This window comes from Ovis aries, chromosome 18 (genome assembly GCF_016772045.2).
Source record: "Ovis aries strain OAR_USU_Benz2616 breed Rambouillet chromosome 18, ARS-UI_Ramb_v3.0, whole genome shotgun sequence".
NCBI lineage: Eukaryota > Metazoa > Chordata > Mammalia > Artiodactyla > Bovidae > Ovis > Ovis aries.
In genome coordinates, this window is record NC_056071.1 from 57997677 (window position 1) to 58016661 (window position 18985).

Sequence of the window (18985 nt, forward strand, 5' to 3'; positions counted from 1 at the left end):
GCCTCCAGACCAGTGCCAAGAGCTCAAGGTGGCAGGCAGGGGCCAGCTTTTCTCTGGCAATTCAAGATGGGCCCCACCAGTGGCCATCACTAACTCTCACTTAGCAATGAGCTCAGTCCCTCAAGGTCCCTCTCACTGATGCAGAACCACAAGCTGGCTGGCTTCCCCTCTCTGGGTTTCCTCTAGAACCCAGAAGGGGCATCTCCCTGATGCTCCAGGGAGTCTGAGGGCATCACACATCCCAGGCTGGGCTCCGCCCGCACACTTTGAATATCTTCTTCACTATGTTTTTGGTGCCGAAGCACTGAGTTAGAGCCCACACTCACTTTCCAGGAGTGCTCAGAGGCTGAGGAGAGCTCCCACCCAGGGACAGAATGGTAGTGGCTGGGTGGGGCTGAGCTAACATTGTTTCCTCCCCGGGGCAGCTCTGCATGTGATGTTCAGGCCACAGAACTGTGTTATTCCAGCCCCCTGGCTTGGTTTTGGGGAGTCCCAGGAAGTGCAGTGACATAGAATCTGCTTGCCAAGGGGCAGGAGATGCAGAAGATTTGGGTGCAGGGTGATCGTCAGGACGATCCCCTGGAGGTGGAAACAGCAACCCACTCTAGTATTCCTGCCTAGGAAAATCCCATGGACATTGACAAAGGAGCTTGGCAGGCTATAGTCCATGGGGTTGCAAAGGGTCGGACGTGACTGAGCAACTGAGTTTGCACGCATGAATTGGTTTTTGACCAGATGGCGGTGACACCATCTGAGCTGGCCTTTTGGAGGCAGTTTGGTTAATCAATGAGAAGAACCTCTGGGTGAAACAATTGGAGTGAGGGGTGCTCTTGTCATTACTCAAGCGAAAATGGAGCCCCAGTCAGCAGGAGATATATGGACACAAGCTCCCTTCCCTGCCTTTCCTTCCCCTCATCTTTCCTCATCTGACATCCATGCACCATCCAGGTTCTTCTGTGTCTAGGACAGAACTAAGGTCAGTGACGGTCCAGGGTGATCCAGAGGCATCCAGCTTGGAAGACTGTGTGGTCAGGATGGTTTGCTTATATGGAGCCCGGGGTTTGGCTGGACGCAGGGAACACAGTGAGGTCAGCTTCAGACAAGCTGAGTCTGAGCAGTCTCTCAAGTTGATGCCCTTCGGCTTTGGGCCTTGGGACTGAAGCTGGAAGGAGGGACCTGGACAAGAAATGGATCAGAGTGTGAGAGGTCTAGAGTTGGGGACCAAAGCTGGCAGGAAGGAACCATCAGGGAAAGAGTGAGTCATGGGAGGGAAAGAGGCCCTGGGGAAGCTGGAGGATGCGACCGTGTAAGAAAGAGGTGTTGTATTTCCAGGGTCGCTGAGCAGTTAGGACTCATTAATTACAAAAGAAATGAGAGCAGCTTCACAGGTGAGAAATGCCTGCAGCTACCACCTTAGTCACGTGATCCAAGTCAGCATCTGCAGTCCTGAGGTGGGTGTATCGAAATTGCACTCTCCCAATAAGATGCACTAAGAACACAGCATCACTTCTAGAACATTCTTTCCAGAAGCTCACAACATGGAAACACCCTAGAAACCCAAAACCTGAGGGACATTCTATAAAGTATCTGGCCTGTACTCAAGAAGGTCAAAGTCAAGAAAAACCAAGAACTGGTCCCAGGAGAGGAAACTAAAGAAGTGTGATGACTGAATGTAATGTGTGATCCCAGACTGGATCCTGGACTGAGGGGAAAAGGCTATTAAAGACTGAATGGTACATCCCCACAGAGGGACGTTATTCCGTGGTAAAAGGAAATGAAATATTAGCCGCAAAAAGACACGAAGGAAACTCAAGTGCATATTGCTGAATGAAAGAAGTAACAAGATCAGTGGTTGCTAGGGACTCTGGGGGAGGGCAGAGGGGTAAGGAGGAAGCGCTGGGGAGGAGGCTAAGGCGGTGACACTCGTCTGCAATGTCACTACGCACTTCTCAAAACCCATAGGATACGCAACCCAAAAAGTGCACCCTAACGTCAACTAGGAACTCCAGTTCATAACGATGATTCTTTCCTTTAATTTTTTTAATTTATTTGGCTGCACTGGATCTTAGTTGCACCATGGGGAACCTAGTTCCCTGACCAGGGACCAAACCTCTGCACTGGGAGTGCAGAGTCTTAGCCACTGGACCACAAGGGAAGTCCCAATAATGCTGATTTTTAAAACATCATAATAGGGACTTCCCTAGTGGTCCTGTGGTTAAGAATCCACCTTCCAATGAAGGGGATTTGGGTTCAATCCCTGGTCAGGAAACTAAGATCCCACATGCCATGGGGCAACTAATAAGCCTGGGCACCCCAACTACTGAGCTTGAGCACCTCAACTGTACACAGACACCCAAAAGAGACATAAATAAATTGTTGTTGCTCAGTCACTATGTTGTGTCCAACTCTTTGTGACCCCAGGGACTGCAGCACACCAGGCTTCCCTGCCCTTCACTATCTCCCGGAGCTTGCTCAAACTCATATCCGTTGAGTCGGTGATGCCATCCAACCATCTCATCCTCTGTCATCCCCTTCTCCTGCCCACCTTCAATCTTTCCCAGCATCAGGGTCTTTTCTAATGAGTCAGCTCTTTGCATGAGGTGGCCAAAGTATTGGAGCTTCAGCTTCAGCATCAGTCCTTCCAATGAATATTCAGGGTTGATTTCCTTTAGGATTGACTGGTTTGATCTCCTTGCTGTCCAAGGGCTCTCAAGAGTTTTCTCCAGCATAAATAAATATATTTTTTAAAAAACAACACTGCAGCTATTGTGAGAGAAAGTTATTGCCTAACAAGGAAAGCCCTGGTGCTTGCTTTCCTAGATGTGGTATTACAATAGTCCATCTGTTCTACCAGGCTTATTGTGAGGAGCGCTATTATTTTATATACCACTAAGTCAAGGCTATGGTTTTTGCAGTAGTTATGTATGGATGTGAGAGTTGGACTGTAAAGAAAGCTGAGCACCGAAGAATTGATGCTTTTGAACTATGGTGTTGGGAAAAGACTCTGGAGAGTCCCTTGGACTGCAAGGAGATCCAACAAGTCCATCCTAAAGGAGATCAGTTCTGGGTGTTCTTTGGAAGGAATGATGCTAAAGCTGAAACTCTAGTACTTTGGCCACCTCATGCGAAGAGTTGACTCATTGGAAAAGACCCTGATGCTGGGAGGGATTGGGGGCAGGAGGAGAAGGGGACGACAGAGGATGAGATGGCTGGATGGCATCACCGACTCGATGGACGTGAGTTTGAGTGAACTTCTGGAGTTGGTGATGGACAGGGAGGCCTGTCGTGCTGCAATTCATGGGGTCGCAAAGAGTCAGACATGACTGAGCAACTGAACTGACTGAACTGAACTGAAGGAAGAAAAAACCCAACAGTGAAGATGGAGCATCTGATTGGAGACCCCACATAAGGCAGGGGCACCGCAGGGCTGCACCTTCAGGGCCAGGGAAACCGAGGGCTAATCTCCCCCACACTGAAATGGGAAACAAGGAAATCCTAGGTCTTATCCTGGTACCCGGAGAGGGTGAGAAACAAAACTTTGCCCTGAGAACTTGAACCGGAGGCCAGAGCTCCCAGAGCTGGGTCGTCTAAATTGGTACAGTCGGTGTGGTCCAAAGGAAAGCAAAACAAAACACAACCAAGGGACGTCCCTGGTGGTCCAGTGGTTAAGACTCCCTGCTGCCATTGCAGGGGTGGGGGTTCCATCTCTGGTTGGGAAACTGAGATTCCACACGCTGCATGGCGCAGCCAAAAAACCCTCTAAAATCCAACCCTCAAAAAGAGATTTTAATTTAAAGGAACCTTAGGTGGAAAGTGTTCTGGGTGGCAGAGGAAAGCAAATTCCAGTCCTTACTGGACCATAATAGGAAAGGCTTCCCTGGTGGCTCAGATGGTAAAGAACCCAAATGCAATGCGAAAGACCCAGTTTGATCCCTAGGTCAGGAAGGTCCCCTGACCCACTCCAGTACTCTCGCCTGGAGAATCCCATGGACAGAGGAGCCTGGCAGGCTACAGTCCACGGGGTCGCAAAGAGTCGGACACGACTGAGTGACTAACAACGGCAACTCCAAAGACGTGAAAACGTGAAAAACTGTGAGTCTTAAAATCTGTGAAATGTGGGCCAGTGAATGAAACGTCGCTCTGTGGTCTCTCCCCACCTGGACCCGCGTCCCAGGGTCCACAGCATGGCATGCATACTGGCATCCGCTCTCCACGCCTGCGCACGGGCCTGTGACCCTGCCTAGTTCACCCCAATAACGCAAACACTGGCGAATCCACTCCTCAGCTCGAAGGCTGACTCAGGTAGGACCGCTCCCCTGCACCAAGGCACGAATTCAGTTGACTCACAGCCCAATCACAGCTCAAAAAGCAATTGACCTTTCATGTGTCTGAAAGCTGCAGGCAGACATATCTGGTGGCATGAAGCTGGCAAGTGTGTAGGCAGCTGCAAGTTTAATAAATCTTAATTATTCTGTTTATATAAACAAGCGGGCTGAAGCCACTGACATAGCTGGAGCTTTCAGTGGCTTGAGGCGTAGAGAGGAAAAAAAAGCGTGGAGGGCCGACGGCTCATAAATAATTAGCTTTGGAGTAGGGTTTTTTTTTTCCCTTCCCTTTGGACTAAAAATAATACACGAAATGTTTTTAAGTTGGCAAGATTACAAGCCCAGGAGACAGTGTCTAGTTTCTACCTGTCAGACCTGCGTGTGTCTTTGCACACCTGCACATGTGCACATGCCTTCACACACGCGTGTGCACACCCCACCGGGCAAACAACATGAGAACCACACCAAGGGGAGGATGCCGCCCCCATCCCCATGTATCTCCACTCCCAGAAGTGGCGTTAGCCGGCTTCCGTCTGAAAGAGAAGCAGGACATTGTCTGCCAGCATCCAGGTCCTCATTTACGAAGCAATTCAGAAACTTCTGGTTTATAAGAACTCTTAGGTCTGAGGACCCGCATTTCACTCATTGGAAGACCATGGTTAAGAGCCTTGCAAAGGGGAACACACACTAATGGTGGATCCTGGATGCAAATCGAGGGCATAAAGCAATGGTTCTCCAAGTCTGGTCCCCAGGGGAGCAGCAGCAGCATCACCTAGGACCCTGCTGGAAACGCAGATCCTCGGGGCACCCCAGACCTAACGCACCAGAAACTCTGGGGGTGGAACCCAGAAATCTGTGCTTAAACAAGCTGTGATATAAAGGGGCCCCAGATGGCCTCTGAATATTGGCCTCTGGGGTTGCTTGCTTCTTCACAGGGAGCTGAGACCCAAGAGCTCAAAAGCCAGCCAGCACCAAACTCAAAACTTTCACACATCCATTTGATTTTAAATGTAGCCGAATAAGCAGATTTAGGGGCCATTTAGAGCCTGCCTGCTTTGCATATCCCACGAAAAGGAGTCTAACACCTGCCAGCTATAGATAAGATCAACCCTGCGTCTGTGGCTTCCCAGGTGGTCCAGGGATAAAAGAATCCGCCTGCCAGCGCAGGATACCCAGGTTCGATTCCTGATCGGGGAAGACCCCATGTGCCGCTGGGCAACTAAGCCCATGCACCCTGACTACTGAGCCTGCACTCTGGAGCCCATGAGCCAGAGCTGCTGAAGCCCGTGTGCCCTAGCGCTTGTACTCTGCAGCAGGGAAAGCCCTGCCATGAGAAGCCTGCCTGCAGCAACTAACTAGAGAGTGGTCTTCACATAATGAAGACCTGCTGCTGCTGCTGCTGCTGCTGCTAAGTCGCTTCAGTTGTGTCCAACTCTGTGCGACCCCATGGACGGCAGCCCACCAGGCTCCCCCGTCCCTGGGATTCTCCAGGCAAGAGCACTGGAGTGGGTTGCCATTTCCTTCTCCAATGCATGAAAGTGAAAAGTGAAAGTGAAGTCGCTCAGTCATGTCCGACTAGTATCGACCCCATGGACTGCAGCCCACCAGGCTCCTCTGTCCATGGGATTTTCCAGGCAAGAGTGCTGGAGTGGGGTGCCATTGCCTTCTCCAATGAAGACCTAGCACAGCCAAAAATAAATAAATAAAATTATTTTAAAAAAACAAACACACCTGTAGCTGTCAAGACCGCAAGCCACTGCTATACTTGGACATTCCCTGGCCAGAAACGTGCTATTGTGCTGGGCAACGCCAGCTGCGGGGAGAGCCTTTCTCCCATTCCCCTCTCCACCCCGCCCATCCCGCTAGCATGCAAAGCCTACCCTGGCAGGCCTTTGCTCTGGTAATCTATCTCAGGTACTTGCATCAGTGCTTGGTACAAAGTCAGAGCTCAGTAAACATCTGTGAAGTGAATCAGTGACTGAGGAGTCACTGACTGAGGAGACAGCCAATAAACATGGAGCTGTGTCCATACGAACCCGGTGACAGGCTGCCAGGGACAGGAGCCTGCCCTGAAGGGCTGGTGTCAGCCAGCCAAGCAAGCCCCCACCCACAAACACCAGGGGACCCAGAAATGACTCCCCCTGAACTCTGGCCTGGGAGCCACTTAGACGAGGGCTCCCAACCAGAGTGGGGCTTAAAGGGCAGGAGCTGGAGGCAGCCTGGACATCTGGCCCTGGGCTCTCAGGTGCCACCAGGAGTCACAGGCTGAGCTGTGTGGTGACCCAGCCTTCCTGATGCACTCCCCTACTTCACAAGAAGCCCTTTGTTCTTCTAAATTAGGGGAAACGAATTTAGGACTTCAGGCTCTCCTCTCAAGAAAGAACAACAGTTCACATGATCTTCAAAATTCGTTCATGACGTCAATAAAGCCAGCGTTGATAGTTCCATTTTACAGATGGGGAAAGAAAGTCTCCAGAGTCAAAGCAACTTGCCCAAGGCCACAAAACTCGGACGCGAGGCCCAGAGCACAGCACTGGTCTGGTGACTCCCCCGTCTAGTCCTGGGGACACACACTATACTGCAGATGGAGACACGAACACCAGCTGGAGACCAAGACACCTGGGTGGGCAGAGCCCCTGGGAACACAGACTCCACAGCCAGAGAGACCTCGAGGTCCCGGGGCTCTCGGGAGCAAAGCATGCCAGAGGCTTATGTCATCATGAGCCAGTGCTCGGCAGGACAACAAGCTCACTCTCAGAGGCCTTCCCTGGTAGTCCAGGGGATAAGAATCGGCCTGCCAATGCAGGGGACATGGGTCCCATTCCTCGTCCGGGAAGATCCCATGTGCGGCAGAGCAACTAAGCCCGTGCACCCCAACTACGGAGCCTACGCGCTGTGACTCCTGAAGCCCAGGCGCCTAGAGTCCATCCAGGATAAGAGACGCCACTGCAGTGAGAAGCCCACGACCGCAACTTGAGAGCAGCCCCCGCCTGCTGCAACTAGAGAAAGCCTGCACACAGCAACTGAGACCCCGCGTGTCCAAAAGCATTCAAATACAATTCCAAACCAGAGCTCCTCCAAAGCAAGCCTGCTCTCAGAAACGGTGGCACCAGGGACGCCAGTGTACACTGGACCGTTCCACAGGTGGGGAGGGCCGCCAGGCCCAGGGATGCCTTCTCCAAGGCACCGTGCGGAAGGGCAAGGGTGGGCTTAGAGTCTGAAGCAGAGACCGCTCAGGAGCCGTGTGACTCCAGCGAACACGTCACTGCAGTCCTGTCATTGCTCGCTTCATTCATGCCTAGCATGGTGGTAATGATGCCTGTCGGATGTCTGGGGGACGGTGACGTGAAACGCCCTAGGCACGATCTGGTACAGTTCCTGGCACAGAGTGGATGGTCAACACGTAGCCTTTATAGTAACAATCATTATTCCTCATTATTCCTGTAAGTATGGCTCTTTTTACTAACATGGCTCTGGCCAGCAAGCCCTCAGGGAGAGGCTCTGAGCACTTCTCAGAGGCTGGCAGTTGAGACACCGGCTGGTCGAGCATGACTGGCACAGCCCCCTTCCTCTTTCAGCCCCCATGGACCCCAGATGCTCGTCCACTACTCAGGTGGCCGTAAGGTCCAATGTCCTGGAGTGGCCCAGGTCTCCGTGGACCGGCCCGATTTATGCCTGTTGTCACAGCATAATCACTAACCGTGTCCTTGCTCATACCCCTGCGTCCCGTCTCAGCTGAGTACACGCTGTGCGTCCTGCAGAACAAGGACCCCCGGGGCCACTGCAGGGCAGCCCAGAACTGAGTCCCCAGGAGCATTTCTCATGGAACCTTCCAGAAAGCCCAGGGGTCCTGCCCCAGCATCCCAGGCCCACCAACCCTCCAGACGCCCTGCCCTCTACCCATGTGGAGCAGAAGGCAGACACCGTACCTTTCGGAATCCAGTCGGCTCCCCTGGAGGACTCTGCGTCTGTTATTTTAGGGAAGGAGAGGAAAAGGGGAAAGGAAAAAAAAAAAAGAAGTTAAGTGAGTGAAACTTAAATCCCAGCAGAGCCTGTAATGGAATATTCATTTTGTCAGGGGAGTGTTTCTTTAAGACTTCTGGTCCTCTGGACAGGCTGAACCAGCAGGTGATTCAATTTAATGAGCTTTTTAACGCACTTGGGGCCCAGGTGGGATCCTGTCTGGGAAAGCCTGGGCCGAGGCCATGGGCGCACGGACCTGGCTGGGGCTGGGCTGACACCTAGTGGCCGATGACTCGGCTGCTTTCAGCGCCGGCAGAGCTGAAGCCCCAAAGCTTGGAGTCTGGGGTCTGCGGGCCTAAAGGGCCCTCAGTGGCCATCCCAACCACCCTTTCCTCGGACTAACCTCCATGCCTCAGTTTCCCTATGAGTTCTCAGGGGATAATAACAGTACCTCCTCTAGAGGGCTGTAATGAGGATATAGCATTTAATAAAGGCTATTACTGGAGAAGGAAATGGCAACCCACTCCAGTGTTCCAGAATCCCAGGGACGGGGCAGCCTGGTGGGCTACTGTCTGTGGGGTTGCACAGAGTCAGACACAACTGATGCGACTTAGCAGCAGCAGCAGCAGCAGCAAAGGCTATTACTAGTTTAGCTGTTATTGTTTTGTGTGAGACGGTGGGCCCCTAGGGCGCTTCCCAGGTGGCACTAGTGGTAAGAACCCACCTGCCAATGCAGGAGACATAAGAGACGTGGGTTCAATCCCTGGGTGGGAAAGCCCCTCTGGAGGCGGGCACGGCAACCCACTCCAGTATTCTTGCCTGGAGAATCCCGTGGACAGAGAAGCCTGGCGGGCTACAGTCCATTGGGTCGCAAAGAGCTGGACACGAGTGAAGTGACAGCATGCACGGGTCCCCCAGGGGGAGATGCTTCCTCAATGCCACAAGCAGGTTAGTGGAGGAGGCGGCCTAGATCCCAGGGGTCCTAGCCCCCACGCCAGTGTTCCCTGGGTTGTGCTTCCATCAAGGTGTGTTTGCTGCTGGCTCTGTCCCTGGCTATCCGGGTGAACTCGGGTGAGTTTTTAACTCCTCATATTCTCATCCCTCTTCTGGAAATTGGAGATGCAGTGACTCTGGCGGACGGCTGCTGTGAGCACTGAGCTGGGATGATGCACACAGAGGTTTCAGGTTGGGAGAGCAAAGCTGTCGTTCTTGGAACTCAGCCGTGCTGGGTGGCAGAATGGCCAAATGACAAACTGCACATCAAGGGCCTAGGACCCATGAGTCTCCATCGCCTCTCCCTGAGTGATCCTCTCAGTCTGGTCTGTTGAGGGATGGGGTGGAGTGGACACAGACTGAGCTATGTCTCCCCGGGGCCTGGGACCTGTGCAACCTTAGCACCTACCAGCAGGTGGCTGGAGTCCTTGAGCTTGGACTTGTAGAGCATCCACCGGTAGCGTAGATCCTCTAGCTCGTCCGAGGACCTGCTGGCTGGCCTGAGACGAAGGAGGTTTTTGAAGAGATGCTGACCTTCTGGTATTCGAGCCTCCAGCTCCTAGAGGGAAAAGACAGGGTCACGTGCACCTTCCAAATGGCTGAGGAGGCCCCACCTGGTTGGTAAGGAGGAGCCAATCAAATTCCATTTGCTGGGCAACTGGAACACATAAAGAGAGAATCTCATTGGGCAAATAAACGGCAGCCAAGGCCAGGAGCTGCTCTCCGCAACGTTGCAGAATGGACTGCTGCCTGAAAGAGGAGCTGCCGTGCTCACCTCCACGGTCACTTCTAGCTCTGGCATTCTATCATAAATAAGACACAGATTTACACTACGTATGACTAGGGAAACTGAAAGTCCCTTCCGACTCTGTGACTCCATGGACTGTAGCCCGCCTGGCTCCTCTGTCCATGGAATTCTCCAGGCCAGAACACTGAAGTGGGTAGTTGTTCCCTTCTCCAGGGGATCTTCCCAACCCAGGAATTGAACCTAATCTGCCGCATTGCAGGCAGATTCTTTACCCACTGAGCCACCAGGGAAGCCTTCTGGCATTCCAGAGCCAAGTTCTCCAGAGGGCTTGACATAAGAGTTATCGTCATTATAAAAGCTACCATTGTTCATCGACAGAGGACTGGATAGACAAGACGTGGTTCATACACACCATGTGATATGACTCAGTCATTAAAAATTATGAAGTAACATCATTCGTAGCAACATGGATGGACACAGAGGTTGACATACTGAGTGAAGTCGGTCAGACAGAGAAGGAGAAATATCATACGACTTCCCTTATGTGTGGAATCTAAAAAAAGAAATGGATCAAAAGAACTTACAGAACAGAGGGAGACTCACAGACTTGAAGAACAAACTTGTTGCTAGGGGGAAGGATGAGGGGAAGGGATAATTAGGGAATTCAGGATGGACATACACGCACTGCTATATTTAAAATGGATAATCAACAAGGACCTACTGTAGAGCGCATGGAACTCTGCTCAGTGTTATGAGGCAGACTGAATGGGAGGGGGGTTTCGGAGAATGGATACGTGTGTATGCATGGCTGAGTCTCTTCCTGTTCACCTGAAACGATCACAACATTGTTAATCAGCTATACCCCAATATAAAATTAAATTTTTTTTTTTAATAAAAAGCTACCATTGTTGAATATGTCTTTCTACTGGCATTTTTACTCCTGGCAGAGTGAGGTTGGGACTGGGCAGATTTTTCTATCAGAATACAGTACTGTGTTCCCCCAGGATGGCATCTTTTATCCTCAGGACTCCTGGGTGGGAGTGCCATGTGAGGATACGATCTGGGTCCGAAGTCAAAGAGCCTGAGTTTAAATTCTGGCTTGGCATCCAGAATCTGTCCCATCCCACCAGCTGCATGATACAGGCACACAGCTTAGCTTCTCAGAGCCCTCGAGAGTGGGGACTCTACAAAGAAGCGTAACCCGGGGAACTGCAAGTCACCTCTGATACGCCTGGGGCTGGGTGGTGGTGGCGGGGATGAGAGGAGTAGCTGAGGTAGGAGGTAGACAGGGAGGGCTAGGTGGCTGGGACCAAAGCTCCCACTGAGGACAAAACATTACAAACATTCTTAAGGCATCAGTCGACAGGGAGGCCTGGCGTGCAGCAGTCCATGGGGTCGCAAAGAGTCGGACATGACCGAGTGACTGAACTGAACTGAATGGAACTGAAGGCATCAGAGAGTCAACAACAACAACAAAAAGAGTCAGGCAAGACATGTGAAAGGTTAAGATGCAGAGAAGTAAGCCCAATGTTCAGACCTCCTCTTGCACTTAGGATATTTGCTAATCTGGAAAAAATAGTTGTGAAACAGATCTATGCTTCTGGCAGACTTGCAGGATTTAGGAGACAGAGGTCAAAGTCTGCACCCTACAGAAGTGGAGACTGAAAAACTGCTGTCTTCAGCAGAGGCCCCTAAAGGTGAATAGGAAGTAAATCCATACCTTATTTGGATTTGCAGGCCAGTGCCAAGTCATCTCAGGAGTCCAGGGACCTTCAAGTTTTGAAATTAGATTCAGCGGTTCTAGATTGATAAAAGCCCACACTGGCCTGGCTGTTGCAAACAAAATCCTCTTTGAAGGAAAGATTATTCTTAATCTCAAATTATCCTCGCACCTATTTGTCAAACCCAATATCCAGCACACAATCTAAGCAGTCACACACAGATATAAGACTCCAAGAAGAGGCGGAAACTGGGACTTCCCTGGAGGTCCAGTGGCTAAGAATGTGCCTACCAATGCAGGGAAAGTGGGTTCTGTCTCTGGTCCAGGAAGATCTCACATGCCTTGGACCAACTAAGCCATATGACACAACTACTGAGCCCAAGCTCTAGGGCCCATGTGATTCACCTACTGAACACACACGCTGCACCTGCTGAGGCCCACATGCTTAGAGCCTTGTTCTGCAACAAGAGAAACCACCCCAGTGAGAAGCCCTCACACCACAGCAAAGAGTAGCCTCTATTCACCGTAACTAGAGAGAGCCCATGCACAGCAACAAAGACCCAGTGCAGCCAAATATAAATAAAATTAATGAATTAATGAGGAAGAGGCAGACACAATACACAACAGAAACAGTCTTGACTTGAGATACTGAGATTATTAGACACACTCGCTAAACCAACTATGTTTACTGTGTTGAAAGAATTAAAAGGCAAACTGAAAATTTTCAGCAAGGACCCAAAAGCTGTGAAAAGTGGCAAAGCAGATTTTAAAAAGCACCAAGGAGAATTTCTAGGAATGATAAATGAAATATTAAAAGCTAAGAACTTAATAAACATGTGAAATAGCAAATGAGATACAACTAAAGCGAGAATTAGTACAGTGGAAGATGAGTTAGAAAAAAGTATTCAGAAAGTAATATAAAAAAGCAAAAGGATGAAAAAGTACACAAGAGACAGTGAAACACACAGTGAGAAGAAGGAGCATATGTTTAAAAGGCATCTCAGAAGGTGAGGAAACAGGGAACAAGGCAGAGGCCACAGTTTGAGAGAGAAGGTTGGAGAATTTTCCAGAAAGATCCTAGGCCACAGATTCAAGAATCCAGATGACTCTCAAGCAAGAAAAATAAAAATAAAACCAAACTCTAAGGTATTAGGGTAAATTTCAGAAAATATTACGAAAAAGAGAGATAGTTTGGGGCCTGATTGAGAAAAGCTGTGAGTGATAAACTCTGGAAATTGAACTCTATCTTGAAAAGTGTTCACTACTGGGACAAGGTTATCTTTAGGATTCTGAAGGGTCACTCTGGCTTCAGAATGAGTCATGACTGAGATGGGAACCCAGGAAGAAGGAGGGAGGCCAGCTTGGAGGCTATTGTCAAGGTCAAGGTCAAAAATGATAAATGTCTAGATGAAGACAGTGGTAATGAGGGGAAACAGAAACAATGAATACCCAAGAGGTGGAATCAAGAAGGACTTGGTGAATAAGTCGATGTGCGAGTAGAGGAGAGAGATTTGTGGTAGGACTGTCTTTCCACCCCCTTGCCATATTCATGCCCTTTGCAATATGGTCTTGCAATACTTCCCATCAAGAAGTGAAACCTGTTTTCTCTCTCCTTGAATCTGAGCTGGCATTGTGACTTTCTTTGTCCAACAGAATGCTGGAGAAGTGATGCGCCAGTTCCTAGCCTTTGCCCGAAAAGGCCTGCATGTTCCCACTCGCTTTCTCAGACCTGCCCCTGCTCTGGGACGTCCAGGCTATCCCATAGGAGGATAAGAGATGTGTGGTCCATCCCATGCTCATCTAGAATAGCCCCACCAACCTCCAGAAGTACAGCCACCCTGCTGGTCTATAAATCAGGGAGCCCAGCCAAGATCAGAAGCATTGCCCAGCAGACTTCAGAGTAAACTGCCAATCTTCAGAATCATGAGTTAAACAAACAGCTGTTCTTTTAAGCAACTGTCGGAATGGCTTGTTACATAGCAAGAGTTAACTGATTAGACGAGTCGTGATTAGTGGTGATATTTTCCAAGTTGGGCAATACAGCAGGAGGCGTGAATGAATGGATGGATGGTTTTCCCATAATACTGGAAGCAAAAAAAAAAAAAGTTTCAAACTATTATTTAGGACTTCCCTGGTGGTAGAGTGGATAAGAAGCCACCTGCCAATGCAGGGGACACAGGTTCGATCCCTGGTCTGGGAAGATTCCACACGTTGCGGAGTAACTAAGCCCGTGAGCCACAACTACTGAGCTCGAGTGCGGCAACTATTGAAGCCCGCACACCCAGAGCCCACGCTCCACAAGAGAAACCACCGCAATGAGAAGCCTGTGCGCGGCAACTAGAGAGCAGCCCTTACTCGCTGCAAATGGAGAAGGCCCAAGCACGGCCATAAATAAATAAATACATCTTTAAAAAAATTTATACATAAGCCATAACAGGTATGTGCTCTTTTTTTTTTTTTTTTTTTTTTTTTTTGAGAACTCTGGCAGCAAACACATCTTTGGGGGCCAAATCCTCTGAAATAAAGAGGCTGTTCCTTGGGCACAAACCTGCAGCTTTGTTGCTCTGATCCTCAAGTCCTCGGTGGTGGGAGTTTTCATGGCGATGATCCTAACCAGCTTGGAATTTTCCTTCTGCAACCAGTCCTCAAAGTTCCTCAGGGACTGGGGATAATCCTCCTGGCTGCCTCCTTCCTCCCTGAGCAGACCTGCCTGCAGGAAGGCACAGCATGGTCAAAGCCTCAGAGTTTCTGCAAACAGCCCACTGGCCATGTGTCCTGGGAATTCCATCCAAGCAGAGGGTGGGGGATGAGGATGCCCAGAGGGAGATAAGAGGCACCTGGAGGGGCGAAGGGATGAGGAAAGCATCTCTACTCAATGTAGACATGATTAGGGACCAAGAACATTGCCCACTGCCACCTCTTTGGTCTCCTGAAGGCTACCAGCATCATCCCTTATCAGGATGTCTACAATGTGATCACCTTCTGCCACTTCTGTCCCTCTTCAAGTTAGGTGGCCAGAGTGATCTGTCCAAGATGCAAGTCCAGGGATTTCCCTGGTGGTCCAGTGGTTAAGAATCCACCTGTCGATTCAGGGGACCCAGGTTTGATCGCTAGTCTGGGAACTCAGATCCCACATGCCGCGGGGCAACTGAGCCGTGAGCCACACCTACCAGAACCTCTGCTCTAGAGCCCACAAGCTACAACTAATGAACCCACACGCTATAACTACGGAAGCCCATATGCTACAGCTACGGAAGCCCACATGCCCTGGAGCCTGTGCTGTGCAACAAGAGAAGCTGCCTCAGTGTGAAACCTGAGCCCTGCAGCGAAGAATTGCCCTGGCTTGCCACAACTAGGGAAAGCCCGTGCATGGCAATGAAGAGCCCATGCACTGCAACAAAGACTCAGTGAAGCCAACGATTAAAAAATAAACAAAAATAAAAATAATAAATAAATAAAATGCAAGTCCACTCAGCCACGCCATCACTTACACAGCTGAGTAGCTTCTCACACTCGATGCGGCCGGAGAGCCTCAGATTCTGGCCCTGCCTGGCTCTGCGGCTCATGAGACCTGCCCCATCGTCTGAGCCAGGGCCCACAGACATCTAGCACCCGGCGCTGGTTCTGTCTCCCTCGGGTCCTTGCAGGCACAGTCTCGTCTGCATGGAACACACTCCGTTCCGCCTCTCCTTGACTCCCACTCAGCTGTGAGGCGCCCTGAACATCTCATTTTCATCTCTCCAGGAAGGGCTTCCCTACCCCCAAGTCCTTCACTCTGCAGCAGGCTGCCGTGGCCTCTGGGTCTTCTGGCTCCATGAACCACGTGTTCTGTAAACCCTTATTCTATTGCTTTGCGGTTCCTGCTTCCCTGCTTCTCAAAATGTGCTCCAAGGCCTAGCAGGCTTAGCATTACCTGGGAGCTTGTAGAAAAGCAGGGTGTGGGGTCCCAGTCCAGATCTTCTGAATCAGAATCTGCATTTTGGTACGATCTGGATGCACACGACAATCTGAAAAACTCTGTGCTGGATGCTACATTCTCTGAGGGTTGAAAGTATCTCTGTTTTATTTACAGCTGTGTCCCAGCTCCAAGCACAGTTCTCAGAACACAGAAAGACTCGGTAAGAGCTTTCTGGATGGGGAAATGAGAGAAGGAATGGACGTGTGAATGAATTAGTGTGCTGTCTTTGAAGAACAGGAATTAATTTCTTCTCATTGTGGTTCTTTTTTTTTAAAGCCTGTCAAGGAGAGGGATGGATGATATGATATAGTGAGGTTAGTTCTTTTTACAAAGTGTAGTTTCTGTGTGTTATGTGTTAGTCGTTCAGTCGTGTCCAGTTCTTTGCGACCCCATGGACTGGAGCCCGCTAGGCTCCTCTAGTCCATGGGATTCTCCAAGCAAGAATATTAGAGCGGGTTACCATTCCCTTCTCTAGGGAGTCTTTCCAACCTAGGGATCAAACTCGGGTCTTCTGCATTGCAGGCAGATTGTTTACCATCTGAGCCACCAGGGCACCAAAAATACCTATCGTGTGTACTTCTAGTTTGCAGTCTGGTGCTGCTAGCAAGCTTCACACTCTGACACTCTCTTCCCTGCAAGGGAAGCAGTCGGATTTTCTGAGAGTGAGGGCCTGCCTTCCCTAGAGATGCCCAGGACCTTCCTCAGTGCAGACCCTGGGTCTGGGATCCCAGAGTCCCTCTGCCCAGTGGCCCAGGGCACTCTTGTGTCACCACTGGGCAGGCTCACCAGATACAGGACAGGCCCCAGTCCTGAGCTGAGCATGTGGCCCCAGGCGGGGAGGGGGTTTACTGGTGACACCTTCCCACCATCACCTGACTCAGATCTGGGCCCTCCCCAGAAGCCCATGAGATGGACTTACCTGACGGCGATGCCGGGAAGTAAGATCCGTGGGGAGGATGAGAAACCCAGTCTTTGGGATGTTGTTGGTGAAAATCATTTTCTTCCCTGAATCCACTTCTGTCGTCCTCTGCAGCTGCCGGTTTCTGATGAGGCTGAGAAGTCAAATCAGCCCGGTCAACGTGATGATGAGATGGGGACTTCCCAGATCATGGGAGAAGTAACAGAACCGGGGAGGGAGGTGACTTCTGGTCCTCATAAGCCCATGCCTGTCCTTCGGGTCAGAAGCTGAAGCTCCCCAGGGCACCTGCGTTTCCAGTTCCCTGCCCGAGACTCACATTACCATCATCAAGGGGCATATATCTACCGATGCAGGTGAGGCCCCAGCCAGCAGGGGCTGGAGGCTAAACTGGGACGCTTCCCTGCTCTTACTGCCTCTACTTAGAATTGCCTGGGGATGCCCAGAGGCGCCTGGCACCACGCCTGGCACACAGCAGAACCCCAGCCATCTGTTCTAGGAACATGGCTGAGCTCTCCCTGCTGGGAAGGAGGGTTGTCTGAGACCAGGCTCCAACCCAGGAGGCCCTCTCACCTCAGCAGGCTCTCCTCCAGCTGCCTCAAGGCCCTCCATGACTTGGTCAGCTCCTCCAGCTCCCCTTGGACCACAGCAGCTCCCTCCAGAGAAGACGCCTCCATCACTAGCCGGCCGAGCGCTTCCATCACGGGCAGCTGGGCTTCCTTCTCCGGGAATTCAGCCAGCAGCCTCTAAAGGACATACAATCACACACGTACACACACACACGTACACACACACACACACACACACACACACACACACACACACAGTTAAGTCCTGGGGTGGTGGGGTGTCTGCTCCCTGGTATGAGAGCACCATTCACCACCCTCCGCCCCTGAACCTGCCTTTGGGATGCAGGGGAGAGAATAAGCATCTCTGTGAGGAGATTCATCTTACCTCAACCTCAGCCTCCCAGGACTGGGCATCCCATGGGCCCGTGTCCCCACGGTAAGCCTCCAGCTTCTGTGTCATCACAGAGATCCACTGCCGCAGCTTCAGCAGATCGTGGTTGAAGGTGCAATGTTCCCGCAGGCTCTGCTGGCGTCCTTCCAGGAGGTCCTGTGGAACAGCCCCAGGGGAACCAGGCTGAAACCCCTGGCTACCCCATCCTGCAGGACCCTCAGCCCTGCCAGAGCCCTGGGGTGAGATGGCCCCCAGGGCTCCCCACCTAGGGAGGAACACGAGAGGTTGATCTTCTCTTCTGCACAATGCAAGGAACTGACTCCGGAAAGACCAAGTCTGGTTTAAAGTGCCTCTAAGCCTGTTCTGCTTTTATGGGAAGTACCAAGTCTGGGTGAGGGTATGGGCGATGGGTGCTCGCTTCCACCACCAGTGTGGGGTATAAACTGGTACAACCACTTGGGAAGACTATCAGTCGGTGCCTACTAAAGCTGAACAGGCATCTGTGTGGCACAACCATTTCACCCCTGCATGTAACACAACAGGTGTGAACTTCACTTTGCAGCCGAATAGAGTGGGTATATTCTGATCGCCATCTAGAAGCACTTACTTTATTGAAAAGCATTATTTTATTTTTTCATTGACATATAGTTGAATAGGAAATCAACCCTGACTATTCACTAGGAGGACTGATGCTGAAGCTGAAGCTCCAGTACTTTGGCCACCTGATGTGAGGAGCTGACTCATTGGAAAAGACTCTGATGCTGGGAAAGATTGAGGGCAGGAGGAAAAGGGCGCAACAGAAGATGAGATGGTTGGATGGCAGTGTTGACTTAATAGACATGAGTTTGAGCAAACTCCGGGAGATAGTGGAGGATAGGGTAGCCCGGCATGCTGCAGTCCATGAGGTCGCAAAGAGTCAAATACAACTGAGTAACTGAACAACAGCAATAATTGATTTACAATGTTTCAGGTGTATAGCAATGTGATTTCACTAAATTTCTATCAATATAAATATGTATACATCTATATAGATATCTGTATATATACATTTTCTTTTTCAGAGTCTTTTTCCATTATAGGTTATTATTAACATATTATTTTCTTATCATTTGTTTGCTTTTATTTCTCTTTTTGATGATAGAAAAAGCATTATATTAAATTTGTAAATCGTGTGGGTAACTTGTACTATCTATGAATTTCAGGGTTGCAAAGACGATGCCAGAAATTCTTTATTAAAATAGAGCACACAGGGTCTGGAAGGGTGAGAAATCCTGCCTTAAACTAAACACTTTCCTGAGCTGCGGATGCCTGAGAGCTGGCTTTGCACACCTGGGACTCTTGTTACAGATGCAGACCCAGGACTTCACTTGAATCAGTGTCGTCAGGGTAGGGCTGGGACAGA

General features: G+C 50.5%; 1 protein-coding gene across 5 annotated transcripts in view; it reads right to left on the reverse strand.

The window, feature by feature from the left end:
• Positions 1 to 18985, reverse strand: part of SYNE3 (spectrin repeat containing nuclear envelope family member 3) — a 108633-nt gene that overhangs the window by 14033 nt on the left and 75615 nt on the right. For 3 of the 5 annotated variants that reach the window (XM_060401917.1, XM_042235442.2, XM_042235444.2), the window contains exons 12-17: positions 17578 to 17739; positions 17197 to 17369; positions 16627 to 16759; positions 14298 to 14459; positions 9691 to 9840; positions 8255 to 8293 (exon numbers count right to left, since the gene is read on the reverse strand). In XM_060401917.1, coding sequence (XP_060257900.1) covers positions 8255 to 8293; positions 9691 to 9840; positions 14298 to 14459; positions 16627 to 16759; positions 17197 to 17369; positions 17578 to 17739 — 819 coding nt within the window. Of the gene's footprint in view, positions 1 to 8248; positions 8294 to 9690; positions 9841 to 10750; positions 10858 to 14297; positions 14460 to 15662; positions 15985 to 16626; positions 16760 to 17196; positions 17370 to 17577; positions 17740 to 18985 lie in introns of those variants that run through there. The other 2 variants (XR_009597268.1, XR_006056889.2) reach the window with 2 other exon arrangements.